The sequence below is a fragment of the Dinoponera quadriceps genome, unplaced genomic scaffold (assembly GCF_001313825.1).
Source record: "Dinoponera quadriceps isolate SergipeBrazil2010 unplaced genomic scaffold, ASM131382v1 scaffold194, whole genome shotgun sequence".
NCBI lineage: Eukaryota > Metazoa > Arthropoda > Insecta > Hymenoptera > Formicidae > Dinoponera > Dinoponera quadriceps.
The window spans coordinates 57,995-75,799 of NW_014554326.1; the positions used below are offsets into that span (position 1 = coordinate 57,995).

The 17,805-nt window shown below is 36.1% G+C and overlaps 1 protein-coding gene across 4 annotated transcripts in view; it reads left to right on the forward strand.

Annotated features, from left to right (window-relative positions):
- Positions 1–13,214, forward strand: part of LOC106747057 — a 33,402-nt gene extending 20,188 nt beyond the window's left edge. For 3 of the 4 annotated variants that reach the window (XM_014624308.1, XM_014624318.1, XM_014624328.1), the window contains 4 exons: positions 5,653–5,817; positions 10,315–10,552; positions 12,092–12,385; positions 12,921–13,214. In XM_014624308.1, the coding sequence (XP_014479794.1) occupies positions 5,653–5,817; positions 10,315–10,552; positions 12,092–12,385; positions 12,921–13,135 (912 nt within the window). In that variant the 3' untranslated portion in view covers positions 13,136–13,214. The remainder of the gene's footprint in view (positions 1–5,652; positions 5,818–10,314; positions 10,553–12,091; positions 12,386–12,920) is intronic. The other variant, XM_014624338.1, reaches the window with a different exon arrangement.
- Positions 13,215–17,805: the final 4,591 nt, after the last annotated feature.

A 17,805-nucleotide genomic window follows, 5' to 3' on the forward strand; every position in this document is an offset into this window, starting at 1 on the left:
ACGACGATATAGTTATACATTTTTCTCCATCCAATTCAAAGAAACTGTCATTGCTAAAATGATCACTGCAAATATATGCTGTTTTCACTTCAAAATACAAAGGTAGTTGAAGTATATTCAACCACTTACGCCTTATATCTACATCCTTCGGTAGCCTACATTTACATATTTTTTTAAATATAGGAAAAAATAACATATAATTATTTGAGGTTACGTATTTGTACTTTCTTACGAGTGAAAACTACGGTTACATCCAGGATAAGACTCCGCCTTGCATTTCAAACAATGCCTCATTTTTAAACAAATCGCGTCCAATTATTATTTTGTTAACGTTCGAATATTTAACGAATTTTAATTCTACACGCATATTTACAAAACGAAATTTTAGTCTGCTTTCTCCCCTCCTGACGTCGCGTGGTCGTCTTGGCGGCTCATTGTAACAACCAATCACAGCGCTCGACTAGAAAGATCTCTCTCTTGACCTCTATCACTTCCACTTACAGGTAGCATATATCCCTTGTTCCCTCTATTCTTATATCTCTATGCACAATACTCTGGTATTAACCGGCGTATGTTTACAAATAGGTTAGGTGGAACGTCGCTTTTCAGCTGCGCAAGCGCGTTGTGTGATAGCGCTGAGGAAAAGAGATAGCAGAACGAGTAAACCTACTCCGATTAAAAAACCGAACGAACTTATTTGCCAACCCAATATATATACGTAGAGTTGAATATTGAAAAAATATTTATTATTACAACAACATGAAATAATATTTTTTTTTATATTATTAGGAGCGGACATATAACCATCTATAAATATTCCAAAAACATAACTTAGTATTAAATAATATTATTAGAATATTATTAGAATATTACGTCTAATATTCTAAAAATATACCCGGAATATTACTTAATATTAAATAATATTACGCGCGTAAGGGTAATCGAGAGAGAATAGCGTGATTCTACCATCGTGGGACATATCGCCGCTTTGCGCTTATTCCGCTCCATCGTGATTACGCCCGATCGAACCCGCGGGCGAACGTGGTGCAAAAATGCCGGATATGGACAAAAACGCCAGACATGGACAAAAACGCCGGGAAAGAATAGAAAAGCGCGGAATTTGCCGGTCGTTCGGCTTCTCGCGTGATCAACGGACGCGGAAATTCGCAACTGAGGTATCGTTGCGACTCGGCACGGTCTCGACGAGGACCGCAGTGTCATGTGGCGACCTTTGACTTTTACAACGCGCGCGCCTTGGATATTTACTGCGCCACATTGTTGTACGTAACGCAACGTGATTAAATATCGTGATATTGTGTGCACTGCGATCGCCATTTCCTGCGTGCCGAACGCTCAACATTTGAATCGCGAAAAATGCGAGAGAACACTGAGAGAAATTACAGGTTTTTCTTGACCTTAACTTCTATCTTTTTTTGTGGCTTTAAGATAGTTGTGAGGTAGTTTTCGGAATGCTATATTTAAGAAGAAGACAAGTCAAGTTTTTAATGATTTTTTAATGACAAAACTACATAAAAATATGAAGTTCGTGATATTATTATATATTATAGCAAGGTCGACTTTTCAGCTGCTTTCCTTATTAATAAAACGCGAAACTTTTCCCATAACTTTTTCTACAGCTTCCTCTAAATTATACAGGGTGTCCAAAATTAATCTCGGTTCCCGTGGTGTACAAATAGAACGAGTGAAACTGAATAGAAAAGTCCTATGCCATTTTGTAAATAACACACAAAATTCCGAGTTATCAATGATTGTAAATGGCCATGTATAGAGGCTTTTTTAATTAATAATTCAACAATTTGCGTGTTATTTGCATTCAAATTTATTAGAAAGATCGTTTTTTTGATGCTTTTATTTATATAATTATATTACAAATGTCAAACATTCGTTTCCTCAATACACAGAGGGAAAAGTTTCTTTGGATTTAATATACGTGTATGTTTGACTTAAAGTTGTTTAATATAAACAACATAATTTAATATTAAATATCATGTTGTATCATGAATGAAAATGTTATTTTATTAGAATAAACCGTGTTATTTAATAAGAAAAACAGTATTATTTATGGGAAACAATATTTAGTTTTCAATAAAAAAGTTTAATTCATTATATATTAAATATTTTTCCACTGGAATGAAGAAGTTCTTTAATATTATTATAGCATAATGTTACTCCTTCTAATTTATTGCTTATAGCAACCATTGTAATATTTGAATAAAAATACAAAAGAAATACTTGACGATCAAGATATATTTATTATATGAGAAGCCAAATAGTTTTATTTTTAGTAGTTTTTAACCAAACATTCGTTTGTTCCTTCCATTCTAAGAGACAAATTCGTTTCAATTAACCCCTTAACGCACAGTTTTTTTGAAAAAAACCGGCCAAAAAAATCAATTTTTTTTTATGTAAAAAAATTTGTTTCTTTGCTTTCACATTGTTATTTTCAATTCTCGATTATATTTGAGTGTGAAAAATTATAGCAGCATAAAATACAACGCCGCTCGAATTATCTCGAGTGTGCACAGTTTGGCCTGTTTAGCGCGCTCGAATTAACTCGAGCGTACAAGTTAAGGGGTTAAAGAAATTTCATTAAATTCAAAAAAGTCTTTTTCGCCGTGTAGATATAAAAACGGGACCTTTTCACTTCTTCGCATAAATGCCCGCCGAAATCACAACAAACGAAATTAACGAGATACTCTCTCAGGATAATTTTCTATTATATTCCCAAATCACATGACGATCTTGTAAACGCATTCACGTTTAAAACTTTGCAACTGTAGCTCGTTCGTGAGGGAAATATCAACGTCACTTTACGACGATTATCGATAAGCGACCGGATTGTATGTTGTAGAGGTTGCGGCGAGACTGTGGAACTTGAACTTTGCCAAGCGATATGTAAAGACGAACCGTACCGTTGCGTGCCGTGCGTGCGGAGTATGCAAACGCAGTATGCAAATAGCGAATAGTACGGCAAGCGTGCCACAGCGCTGTCCGACACACTATTTTTACACACTAAATAGCATGTAAATTGTTATCGATCGCAGCATTTTTCCCCGCATGTGTGAACTTCATACGATATGATATTAACGAACATATATGCGCATAAGTGTTTCCTATGCACGTATACCGCTCCTCTCCCCTCAACCCCTCAACTCGATAACACACCACCGGTTGGCGATGCGCGTCCGTAGGTAGGGAAACCTGGAACGTTTCCGCTGTATTCTAACCCTTAGAAGCACAGTGAGAAATATATACTTCTCACCTTTTCTTTTTCAGATTTTTGTCGATGAAATTTTCATTGCTGCATTTGGACTGTTTTTTCTTTCTAGTATCTTAGGGACAGGTGAATGTAAAAAAATTGTCAAAATACACATTTTGTTAATAGTAAAAATGTTGTAAATAACGAAATTAAGAAAAATGTCTGTTTTTTTCCGAGAAAATACATTTTCCAATGACTTTGCTCAAATTTTGGTGTTAAAACTTACATATAGAGTTTTCTGAGCCAATTACGAATCTGATGTCAGAATTAGAAGATTTTCAAATTTCAAAAGCACTCTAATATAGCGGACTGAAATTACAACAAATCAAGTAATTCTCTTCAAATCTAGTACATAAAGGGTTTTCGGGTCACTAATTATGAATCCAAAATTGAAAAATTACAAAATTCGAAGTGTTGAATACAATAGTGGACCAAACATGCAAAAACTCAATGTCTATGGCTTTCAGAGCTGAGTATAAATTATGAAATATGATATTGCGAAAACGAATTAGAGGGATTGAAATGATATAATCTACAGCGTAAATAAAATCTTGCTTATATCAAATTTGAAGTGATTCGGTTAATTTGCTGCAATTTCTCTATATTGGATGCGCCGTCTTAGATTTAAAAAAATTTTCAATTTTGACAATTCAGATTCGTGATTATTGACCCCAAAAACCTCTAGGTAACAAATTTAATGAAAAATAAGAGGGAGTAAAAATGTGTGCTTCAAAGGGTTAAGAAATTGACTAATCACTATAGATTATTCTTTCATAATTCGATTATGATTGGTCAATATTTCTAAGCATCTATTGTACGCTAGGGCTTACAGCAGAAGTCCATCGTAAGATTAAAAGTGAAAAGACAGGCGCGTATAAATACCGCGCTGCGGCTTACATCTCCGAAAATGTAATGGAAAAAGTTGGAAGTGTCTCGACGGTACGAATTATCGATTATCGACGACTATCCATCGGAAACGGATACTGCGGTCGAAGCTCGACACACACTAAGGAGGAATACCGATCGATTACTTTGCGGTGACGAATCGTTATTCCACCCATGAATGTCTCGAAAATTGAAAGACATTTTAAGCTTCAACCTGCGTCCGCTTCGCGTTGTAATTTCCAATCAGGCACTCGGACCGGAACCGAAACCGGAAACAATATGGAAATCGGTATTTATGTCAGACCGGAACCGTAAAGAGTAATCTGAAATTTTATAAAGCCTACAGGACCGAAACCGAAATCGAAACCGTTATTTTTTTTGTGATTTTTTCCGGCTCACCATTTCGGTTCTTATTCTATGATTTTAAATAATCATCTTTTTTCATTTCGTAATGAAATTCTAGTTCTCACGAAAAAGCAGAACATTAATTAATTATTGTGACAAATGGAAAATAAACTTCAAGCATACGATATTGAATAGAAGAGGATTGATAGAATAGAAGTAATATATTGCAATTTTGGGATAAATAGAAAGACAGTCATCCTGAATTGTACAAATTACTCTAACGGAACATATATATTCTGAGAATGTTCGGAGAATATCGAGATATTCATTGTCCAGAAAACCGAAACCGGAACCTTTACTAAATATTTTATAGTGGGCCGGAACTGGAATCGGACCGATATTTTCATTCGGTCCGGATCCTTGTTTCCAATAGTAAATAATCAAACACGCTCCGACACGTGTTTCTGTTTTATAAGAGGCGACGCCTTCGTAGCCGACCGGTCCAGTGGCCGCAATGAAAAATTGGCGAAGGAGGCGTGATGATCAATCGCTAAGCGCTCGCTACAAAATTGACACGCAACATAACCGCGCTGCATCGCGCGCGTACGTGAACTATAAAAAGTGCAAGGCCTACGAGAGCCCAAGGCTGTGGGAAACGGTGGGAAGTCGGACGAGCAATGGGTGTTGCAACGGCCGCGTGTAACTACTACGACATTCCGTCTATATCCGCAGCCTATTTTCATTTTGTTCGGGCACCGTACTTACCTTGATACCTTTACTATCGCCACTATAAACGCATTTATTAGATGTGTCCACACACGCAAATATTATATACAGGGTATCCCAAACTAATCTCGGTTCCCGTGATGTGCAAGTAGAATGGGTATAAACTATAATAAGAAAAGAGCAGAAAAGTATTCCTTTTGTGAAACGCATAACACGCAAAATTCCAAGTTATCATTGATTGAAAATAGCCATATATAGAAGCTTCATTAATTAATAACTCAACAATTAGCGTGTTACATTACAACATGTGAACTGGGTACTGTATTCCGCGATATGTAACGTTTAACCGTGAATATTAGCTTACCACATGTGCTCCTGTTACAATTCACTAACTATGTCACGACTTTTGTCGGCAGGTATCCTTCAGCGGCAACCGTACTGCTTCCGGCGCCTATACGCCCCTCGTGGTTTCTGGAAACAGTCCACCACGAGGCGAACCAATCTCCTTGGCCACTTTGGACCGCGACTGTTTTATCATACCTCTCGCTTCTCTCGAGCGTTTTTTACCAGCGGGCGTGCCGGTGAGTTATCGGAAAGATCCACGTTCGCTCTCGCTCAACTCGAGAACTACGAGTCCCCGAGAGAAAACCAAGCCTAATCGGCGAGCCACATATTCATTTGTCACTGGCAGTGTTTGCCGGTATCTAGATAAAATTACCTAAATAATCATTTAGATAAATAAATAGATCATCTTTATCTTTATCTAGATGGAAGAAATACAAAATATATTCATCTTCATCTTAGATAAAACACCTATTATCTCATCTAAAAATGATCTGAAATGATGTTATGGTCCATATTCTGAACTTATTTTTCGACAAAATGAATGAAATAATATGAACCTATGCGTTAAGCCAATATCAAACTCGAAACTGGAGATTAAATTTCAACGAATCAACAAATTTCGGTTTTGTTTCCTTTTGTCTGTTCTTTTTAGCTGCACTGCTGAATTGATGCAATAGAGCGAGACAAAATATACTTATCTCACTCTAACTTATTGCACCGATTCAGCAGTGCAACTAAAAAAATGGACCATTTGTTTCAATTGATCAATCTTTAAGCTCGTATCCAACTATCGACTATGAGCAGTCAATGATTATTGGTCTTTTTTATTAAATCCTTAAATTTGGAACGATTACGTTAACGAATTACCTAACCGTTGTGCAACTTTATGATCTGCGTAATTTTTATTATAAATTTTTATAAAGTCTCTCATGAAAACAATATCATCTAAAAAATGATCTAGATAAGTAATGCCATTTGTCTTATCTTTCATCTAGATAAATCAAAAGCAAAAGCATGTTCATCTTATCTAAAATGAATTTTTCGGATTTTCATCTCATATTCATCTAGATGAATCTAAAATCATTTAAGGCAAACACTGGTCATTGATCTTTGCTCTCGTTAAAATCAGTTGAAATCTCCATGATGGTCTGATACAATAGTCCGAGTCGATAAAATATCGTTATCAGAAATACATTTTGTACGGTCGAAAAACCCTAAAAACATGCCGTGTGTGGTAGCCAAAGGCCATTACAGCAGGAAAAACGTCTGCCAAAATTATAACGGCTGAGTTATTGGCCTTAGACTCGAACGAACCGCGACCTTGCGTGGTCGAACGTCCAAAAATAGTCGCGATACATTCACCAGACAACTCGTAATGAAGCTTAGCTCAGCGTCGCGATTCCCTGCCGAAAGAGACGCTGTTATTTAACCGGTAAGAGCGGGAACGTGACTATTTTGATGTAAATATTCGTATGAAAGTCAATTTCACCTATACTTTAATTTATTCATATTTTACGTATAAACAAGATACAATCAACAAGTATTACGTATAAACAAGATTCTTCATTTCTACTTATAAATAACTGTAAAGTGAAACAATTTTATAAAACGTAAGATGATAACTTTTAAATGTTTAGAAATTTATATATTTTTTTTTTCTTGTATTTGGTTAGTAAACACATAGCTTGCAACTTACACAGTAAATATAGACACTTAAAATGATCGAATAAATTTTTATTATTGCATTTTAATTAAAGTATAAACACATAGAATATATGAGTATCATTTAAATAATATGACTATTTAAATCTAACACAATAATTCTAAAATTAATATTACGTTATCACAATCAATTTACTATAAGTACATGTTTGTTTCCTTGCACATTAATTTTTTACAGCAGATTGTTACAAAAATAACTAAAAGCATTAGCGAATATTTTTATTTTTGTTTTTATTCTTCATCATTCATTTTTTTTCTTTTGTAATAACTTACTTTTGTAAATAAAACATTTGAAAATGTATAAGTTACATCAGAAATTGTATAAGCTTTAGATTTTCAGCAAAACCGTAATAAATTTTTAACAATGCGCTGAACTGAACCACAAAAAGTTACGTGCTTTCGTGAGGGTCAAAGTGATCCAAGGAATAAAACTACTGCTTTATAGCTGAGATTCTCGAGTGTTATTAATACTACTTCGCTAAATCCAAGAGTGAGTGGTAGAGAAAAGGTGCTGTCGGTGTCGCAGATAAAAACGGAACGGAGAAATATTTATTTGTTCACATTTCCGGGTCAATTGAATTCCCACATGTACTCTTACGAGTCAATAAAACAGTAATTATCGCATATTCGCATCAATCGTCGTATAAAAAATTATCGCGGACATTCGCTTCGTCTTGTCTTCCTCGACTTCCCCTTTGTCCGCAACCTCATTTTAAAATGTAAATAATGAGCAAAATGACTAATCACGGTCGTTTATCAGAAGAAAAATCAACCACGGTTAGGTCAATTTTAGGACCATAGTAGGTCAATTTACTTACTGTTCGTGTGTTAACTTTTTGAAGCACACATTTCCCCCCCCCCTTATTTTCTGTCAAATTTGGTACCCGGTATTTGGGGTTTTTGAGGTTGTCAATCTCGAATCTGAAGTCAAAATTGAAACATTTTTTAAATTCAAGATGGCAGATCCGATATGGAGGACCAAAATTGCAACGAATAAACCAAATCACTTTAAAATTTGGTATTCTACATTTTTTGAGGTCGCTGGTTACGCATTTTGAGTCGAAATAGAAAATTTCAAGATCACGGATCCAATATGGCCGAAGATAATTACAAAAAATTTAGAAAATTAATATTTTTGTTATTTAAAATTTAGAAAATTTTTTGTTAATTAAAATTTAAAAAATGTTTTGTTAATTCAAATTTAGAAAAGTAATATTTTTTAAATTAATATTTATTAATATTAAATTTGATATTTCGGAGTGTTTGAGATTGATAACGAATCCAAGGTTATAATTGGAAAATTTTCGTAAGGTCTAATTTTCAGCTCAATTTTGACAATAGAAGACGATAGAACAGTTTTATTTTATTCATGAATAATATATGAAAATTTTATTTAGAAATTTAATATAAGCAAGATTTTCTCTAATGCTGTAAATTATATCATTTCAATCCCTCTAATTCGTTTTCGGAATATCGCATTTCATAATTTGTACTCGGAAGCTGTGAAAGCCATAGACACCGAATTTTTACATGTTTGATCTACTATTTTGTATTTAACATGTACGAGGTCTGTTCAAAAAGTATCGCGAATTTTGTGTTTTTTCAAAAATTATTTATTTATTCATGAATATCTATTTTGTCTCCTTCAAAGTAATCCCCATCAGATATTATACACTTGTGCCAACGTTTTTTCCAATCCTCGAAGCACTTCAAAAAATCATTTTTTGTGATCTTGTTCAGCTCCTCCTTCGATGCCGTCTTTATCTCCTCAATCGTAGCGTAGCGTCGTCCTTTCATGTGCCTCTTCAGTTTCGGGAACAAGAAAAAGTCACAGGGGGCCAGGTCTGGGGAATACGGTGGCTGCGGCATCATTAGTGTGTTGTTTTTGGCCAAAAATTCGCGCACAAGCAACGATGTGTGAGCAGGGGCGTTGGTACGAATTTCGCGGCGACCCGTCTCATGCCCAAATCATTAGTAAAAATCGAATGGCACGAGCCAATCGATATGTTTAGGTCCTCAGCAACTTCTCTAACGGTGATTCGACGATTGGCCAATACTATTTTCTTCACTTCATCAAGTTTTCGTCTGTTGTTGACGTGCTCGGGCGTCCGACACGCTCTTCGTCGTTCACATCTTCTCGGCCCTCTGAGAACATTTTGTATCACTTATAAACGTTGCTTCGGTCCAAGGTAGCTTCACCATATGCCACAGTCAACATTCGGAATGCGTCCGCGCACTTAATTTTGTTTTTCACACAAAATTTGATACAGATTCTTTGATCCATTTTTTGGAATAGGCAAAAATCGAAGACGAGCCAAAACACGTCTAAGCAAAACAGCTGTCAAAGATAAACTGAATATTCAAAATGGCCGAACTTGTCGGCATAAGTGAGGGACATGAGTACCAACATAACGCCACAAAAAAATCGAAAATCTAATATACGTAACCCGCGGAAATTCAAAATTCGCGATACTTTTTGAACAGACCTCGTATTTAACAATAGCGACTCGAAAACTCTTTACATACCACATTTGAAGAGAATTGCTTGATTTGCTGTAATTTCAGCCCGCCATATTGGACCGCCATCATTGATTTTGAAAATCTTCTAATTCTGACGTCAGATTCGTAATCACCTCAAAAAACCCTATATATAATTTTAACATCTAAATTTTTGAAAAATCGTTGGAAAATGTTTTTCTTTAAAAGATAGGCATTTTTTTTTTAATTTCGTTATTTACAACATTTTTGCAGTTAACGAGATATGTATTTTGACATTTTTTACATTCACCTATCCCTAAGATATTAGAAAAATATAAAAAAAAAACAGTCCAAATATAGCAATGAAAATTTTATCGATAGAAGTCTGAAAGAGAAAAGGTGAGAAGTATTGCACACTTAAGAGTGCTTCTAAGGCTTCTTAAAGCAAGGTTGTAGGGTACATGGAGTACAAGTTATGTATGGAGTACAACTGATATTTCAAGTCAATTTTTACAAACTTTTTGTGTGTACAGCATGCCCCAGTCGCCGACAAGAAGAGACCTGGCAGTCCCCTGTCAGTTCTGGAGGTGGAGGATCCGAAGCAATGTGTTCTCGCGCATTTCATGACGCCATTGGAACCTCTGGACCCTTTAGTTGAGTCTCCGGTGTCCCGGCCGCTGGTGTTGCAACGCGACACAGCGGCGGAACTGGTCGCCGAGATAGCGCCTTCCGCATCACAGAGCATTTTACTCACGAACATGGAGAAGAACGGTATGTAATTACCAGTGTTTGCTTTAGATTATTTCAGATTCATCTAGACGAAGATGAGATGAAAATCCGAAAAATTCATCTCAGATGAGATGAAGATCATTCTGACTTTAATTCATCTAGATGAAAGATCACATAAGTAGCGCTGCTTAGTTAGATAATTTTTTTAATGATATTGTTTTTATAAGAGACTTTATAAAATTTTAGAATAAAAATCACGCAGATCATACATAAAATTGCACAACGGTTAAGTAATTCGTCAATATAATCGCTCTAAATGTAAGGATCTAACAAAAAAGACCAATAATCATTAACTGCTCACAGTCGACAGTTTGATACGACTTAAAGTGGATTGATCAATTGAAACAAATGGTCTGTTCTTTTTAATTGCACTGCTAAACTGGTGCAATAAGTTACAGTGAGACAAGTATATTTTGTCTCGCTCTAACTTATTGCACCAATTCAGCAGTGCAGCTAAGAAAACAGACCAAAGGAGACAAAACCGAAATTTTGTTGATTTGTTAAAATCTAATCTCTAATCCCTAGTCTGATACGGGCTTAACGCATAGGTCTATATTATTTCATTCATTTTGTCGAAAGCGAGTTCAGAATATGGACCATAACATCATTTCAGATCATTTTTAGACGAGATGATATGTTTTTTTTATCTAAGATAAAGATGAATAATATTCTGTATTTCTTCCATCTAGATAAGAAAGATAAAGATGATCTATTTCTGGTTATCTATCTATTCATCTGGTTATTTAGGTAATTTTATTTAGATACTGGCAAACACTGTTAATTACGGGATACAATACGAACCCGATAGATCGAGAGACTACTTGTGTTTCCTGACGCCATTTATTAGCGGACCTAACAAGAAGCTCGTAAATTTGCCTGTGAAAACATCGTGACGACGTTTGCAACACAAACCGTGTAACTAGAGTGCTATGACTTTTTTTTACTTCAAACTGCAATTCTTGAACTATGAAAGTGTAAAATTTCATCCAGTAATTTTTGCTAAAACTACCACTCACATTGTGCCTCTAAAATATATAGAAGTGATGATGTCGTTCCTACTATCAAAAATTCTTGAGATAATTTTACTCAAAATGAGCGGAAAGTGACGGTATTTTCACTTGAGGCGAAAAAACACTGTCGTTTGAAATTGCAGAAGTGAGTGTTTCACTTAAAGCGGTTCTAACTTCACATGTTCGATTAGAGCGAATGTATTCCTGTGACGGTGAAATGTGTCAAATTCATTTTGCAATTGAAAATCATGTCAAATTCATGTGTCAAATGAAAATATTCACTTTGTATGAACGAAGAATCACGCAAATTCTCGAATGATGCGACGATCACTTTGCTTTTCAACAAGACTTAATTTTTAGAGAACATCATCCGAGTAAATATCAATTATTCAGCGATTATTCAGTCCAAATTATCCACCGAGACCGATTCTATACTGACAAAACCCGAGCAGACGACATAACGACGAGTCCTTCTAAGATCGTTTACCTGAGCTCCCGTGCTCCGTTTCAGCGGATTTCCCGTTCATCACTTATTATCTGATAAACAAGCAGAACACGGACCCCGTGGACTTTTACAACGAAGTGCAATGCGCGGCCCTACGTAAGTTCGATCCCCGAGACCTCAGGTACGCGGCGAGCCACACGTTGGATCTGTTCAACGAGGTGGCGACTATCGCGAGACCGCCGCTCGAGCCGCCCGGTGGAAGACCGCCTATTCCGTCCACCGGCTACATAGTGTCGATCTTCAAAGTTTTCGAGGGCGACGACGGTCTCAAGTTCGAACAAAACTGGCTCTACTGGACAGGTGTGCATTCACACGTTCTAATACAATTTCTTTTTTCGTGATATTTTTGAGTATAACTCGAGATCTTATGCTCAGATATTTGTCAACGCGAGAATTCATCTCGAATTGACGATACGATGCAATTTCCCTCATCCTTTTACCAAATTTTCAACTATATACGGTGTGACAAGGTTCTCGTTTGCAAATTTTACCTGCCAGAATGTATCTTTAAAAGATATTCGAATTTTAACACGTTCCTTGCTATGTGCCGTTTTCATTTTACGCTGAACTCGATCTCCACGTCATGAGATATTCATTAAGAGACGAAGTACAATGAAATAATTTATCTTATCACACATTCTCTCCCTCTCTCTCTCTCTCTATATATCTCATTCACTCACTCACTCACATACTAGATCTCATAGAGCCACCCAGTGTGTCGCTAAATAGCGAAAAATAAATATGCCAACGAAGGATTAACGTAGAAAAGCAAGGATCTTCCTATGTCTTTTGTAGTACAATGTAACGAAAGGTATGTACTTTTGTTGTGTTGCAGGCGCGCGTATGATGTACCGATACCTGCCGAAATCGGTAGGGTTGAGGCGCATCACGTTGCACAAATCGATGTCGCAAGGCGACAAGATGTATCTGTTGATCTGCGAGTGCTCGCAGCTGCAAGACAATCTGTCCGCGGCGGCGATACTACTGCCGGCGCTCCGTGCGCGCCTGTGCGGATACACCGGGCTCTACAGGCCCTCCGTGTGTTTCTGATTCCTCACCCGGCTCTTGGAATCTGCGAGGCGCATCGTCACGAGTCGCATCACGTGCATCTCCGCGAAAAAATCCGAGTAAAACGGTATATCGTTCGCGCTCTTTCTTCATTGTATCTCTCATTTTACTCTTAATTAATCGGAGATGTTGATGACAGCACGAATGGCTTCTATTACCGCATAAGTGCGTAATATTATTTAATATTAATAATATTAAATAATATTATTTTTTCAATATTCAACTATATATATTTGTATATATATATTTGTACTCCCAATATTAATANTTTGTCCGGAAAATAATGTCAGTGATTTTTTTTACGCGATTGACCGTCAGAGCGCGCTCGGATCGGTTGGGAATAGTAGAGGGGGAAGTCAGCTAACGAATGTTGAGTCACTCAGTCTTCTCCCGCCAGCCGCATAGTAAGGACATGCGTTTCCGTGCAAGTCGTCTTGTGACCTCGTGCAAGTAAAAATGCAGCGCTCGTTAGAACAAAAGATGGCGATAAAGTTTTACGTTAAACTTGGCAAGACCGTGGCGGAAACTCATCTAATGATCAAAACAGCTTTTAAAGAAGATGCCCTGTCGGATCGGCAAGTGTTCCAGTGGCACAAGATTTTTTTGGGAGGCCGAGAAGAGGTCGACGACGAAGCCCACGCCGGACGGCCATCGACGAGCACCACGGACGACAATGTGACGCGAGTGAAAGAACTTTTGAACACAGACCGACGATTGAATGTCCGTTTACTATCACAGTTATTAGACATTCCGAAAACTATCGTTCATGAGATCATTAGAAACAATTTGAACATGCGAAAAGTGTGCGCAAAGATGGTTCTTCCTCGTCACCAACTACCTCGCCAAAGCAGGGGTGCCAACGATTCCCCAGCCTCCATACAGTCCGGACGTCGCTCCCCCCGACTTCTTTTTTTTTCTACACTTGAAAAGACCCATGAAAGGAAAGTATTTCGAGACCATTGAGGGGATCCAAGCAGCTTGCACCGCGGCTTTAAAGGACATTCCGGAGGAGGCCTACCGTAGCGCATTTGATGCCTGGAAAATTCGCTGGAGCCTATGTGTCAACGCATGAGGAGCCTATTTTGAAGAATTTTGATGTGTTGTAACGAAAAGTTCAATAAATTTTTTTTAATCGACTCAATGACATTACTTTCCGGACAAACCATGTGTATATATATATATATATTTCATTTATATATATTTTTCTATATTATTAGTATTTTTTTTTAATATTCTAAGAACATTTCTATAATATTAAAAAAATATTACATAACATTTTTAGAATATTATAAGAATATTATTTTAATATTAAATAATATTCATATAATATTCTAGAAATATTACACGCTTATAAAGTAGCAACTACGATCGAGAAACATCGGTTAATACTTTTGTTTCTAACCGTCGCCCATTTCAATTGCAGATACGCAATTAGAGCAGCAGCAGCAGCGGGTGCCAAGAAAGGAAGCACAACAGTAATTTATGAAAATCGAAAAATATCGTCGTGAACGAACGCCGCTAATGAACGAGACACACTGTGATTTCCTTCCTATCATAAGGAACGCAACTTCGTATACGCTTTAGACGAGTCTTGTCGAAGAAAATCGACGGAAAAAACGACCTACATGCCCGAGACTTAAACACTTAGCCACTGGACCTGTTTGTATTTTTCGACTTTCCTATTTCGTTCAATATGCAAGCCTTGCCTCGCTCCGGTAGGGTCACCGAACGAGCACGAAACAAGATGGAACAATTAGCAATAATAAAACCTGGGCGATAGGTGGCGGGGAGGCTTGTTGATATATATAACAACGTTGGAGGAAGAGTGTCCGAAATGAGCGAAAACCATCGAAAGCAAGTCGAGAATGCGCGAGAATTGTCGATTCTCTCTCCGAAAAACCGAGCGCAGAGACCGCACAGATAAGTTCTAGTCTACAATAGGTGTTTTAAGCCTTAAGAAATCGATCAATCACAGTCGATTGTTCTCCTTACATTTGAGACTGTGATTGATCAATTTTTGAAGGCTTAAAGCATCTATTGTAGATCGGGACTAAAGCGGAGTCTACAATGAGAATTTAAGACGCAAGATGTAAGAAATTGACCAATCATAATTGATTTTTCAACTATAATTCATCAATCATAATTGATTTTTCTTTTATAATTGATCAATCATAATTGATTTTTCTCCTTTAATTGACCAATCATAATTGATTTCTCTTTCATAATTCGACTGTGATTGACCAATTTCTTAAGACTTAAAGCTTAAAATATCTATTATAGTTCGGAACTAAAGCGGGAGTCTACAATGAGAATTTAAGGCGTAAGATTTAAGAAATTGACCAATCACAAGATTTTTCTTCTATAATTCGACTGTGATTGATCGATTTCTTAAATCTTATCTATCTTTATTAAGTAATTTCTTACGCCTTAAACTTTCATTGTAGACCCCCGCTTAACGCCGTGAGAATCGTTCGAAGACGTGTAAGACCCCCCTACGAGCAGCGCACACACATACACACAAACACAACGCGACACACGCGCGACATACTTTTACCACTATTGGTAACTATCGAATCACTATCGAATAATCGCTAACTACATATCATACTCGATAAACTGTGATATTCGGGCAAGAGCGGCGGTATATATCACAATGGGGGAGAGAGAAGGAGAGAGAAAAGCACCCTCTCGAAACTCTACTCTTGAAATGCTATTCGATTTTAAGTGACTTAGGCACGTGGCAGTCGGAACTTCGGGAGATCGACTCTCTTCGCGGTAGATCGCAACTTCAAGTCTCTCTTTTATTGATTATCTTCGTATTTGATAATACATATCCGTATACGCGGAATTTTCACGCTCTCGCGGAATTCGATCGACGGATAGCGCGGACACGTGGATAAATTACAAACTCCGAATGTTGAAATCCCGACGATTACTTTTCCTTCAATCTGAACAATTAATAAATAGCCGTAAATTAGTGTAACGTGCAACCAGGGATTCGGACTGAATGAAAATATCGGTCCACTCCGTTTTCTGATAATGAAAGTACCGTTTAAATAATGAAAGTACCGTTTAAATTAGGGTTTTTTTTCGGTTCCAATTCTTAAAACTTGTTTCCTTAATGAAATTTTTATTAACTTAAATTATATATATATATCGTGTACAATAATATATTATAAAAAATAATAATATCACTTCTTCGATATAAATGGCATTTCTTCACTATTTCTATTTTCTGCTCTTAACTTTTTTGAATATATAACATTATCCTTGTGATTTGTAACCTCTTTCTTTAGGAACATGGAAATTATGTAGATTCTGAGAATATTCGGAGAATATCTCGATATTTTCTAAACTTTCTCAGAATATACATATTCCGTTAGAGTAATTTATACAATTTAGGGTGATTGTCTTTCTATTTACCTCAAAATTATAATATATTACTTCTTCTATTAATCCTCTTCTATTCAATATCGTATGCTTGAAGTTTTTTTTCTATTTGTCGTGATAACTAGAATTTTATTATGAAATGAAAAAAAAAAAGATTATTTAAAATCATAGAATAAAAACCGAAGTAGTGAACAGAACCGCAAACCGAAAAAAATGTAACGATTCCAGTTTCAGTTCCGGTTCTGTAAATTTTATAAAATTTCGGCACGATTTACGGTTCCGGTCCGACAAAAATACCGGTTTCCATACGGTTTTCGGTTTCGGTTCTGGTCCAGGTCCCTGCATGGAACTTACGTTTTTGATCAATTTTTTTTCCTCGTGATTTCTGTTACATTAATTTTACGGTTATTTATTAATTCAGTTCAGGTTAAAGGAAAGTGTTCGGACATTTTTACAAATTTGCCGAATTGATCACGATCATTTCCACATATACTGTCACATAAATGGGCATTTCCTTGCTTCTGACGTCATTAAAGAAGGATAGCCATAACGAGTATTCAGGAGCGTTAAGTATCTATAAATGAATGTTCACCTAATATTGAAGAAAAAGGGATAAAATGACGACTTTAGACTTCATTAATTTTTCCTCATTTTCGTAGTGACGTATAAATGATGCTTTTCTTTTCCTGAATAATTAAAGCTTTACCTATTATTGACGTAAACTGAAAAATTTACAAATAAATTAGGATCCCGTTTAATTTAAATTTTCTGAAAACTTGTCAATTTCGTCAATTTGCTCCCGTAAGATGAAATGATGATGGAAGATTAAAAATAAATTTTTATACACGCATCTTATTCTGTAGGTTTAGTAGTTAAGTTTGATCTACAATGTGTGCTTTTCGCGTCTTGTTCCTTGCTCTTTATCTGTCTTCCGTAAGAATTTCTCTTTACTTACGGAAAAGAGAAAGCAATAGAGAGCAATCAAGAGAGCAAGAAACGAAAAACAATTCTATAAGTTCGTAATATTATTTAATATTAAGTAACATACTAGCCATATTCTGAGAATATTAGATGTAATATTTTAATAATATTCTAGTAATATTATTTAATATTAAGTAATATTTCTGGAATAATAGATGGTTATATGTTCATTCCTAATAATATTTAAAAAACAATATTATTTATTGTTATTGTAACATTATATATTTTTTTTTTATATTCAACTCTGTGTGTGTGTGTGTGTGTGTGTGTGTGTGTGTATG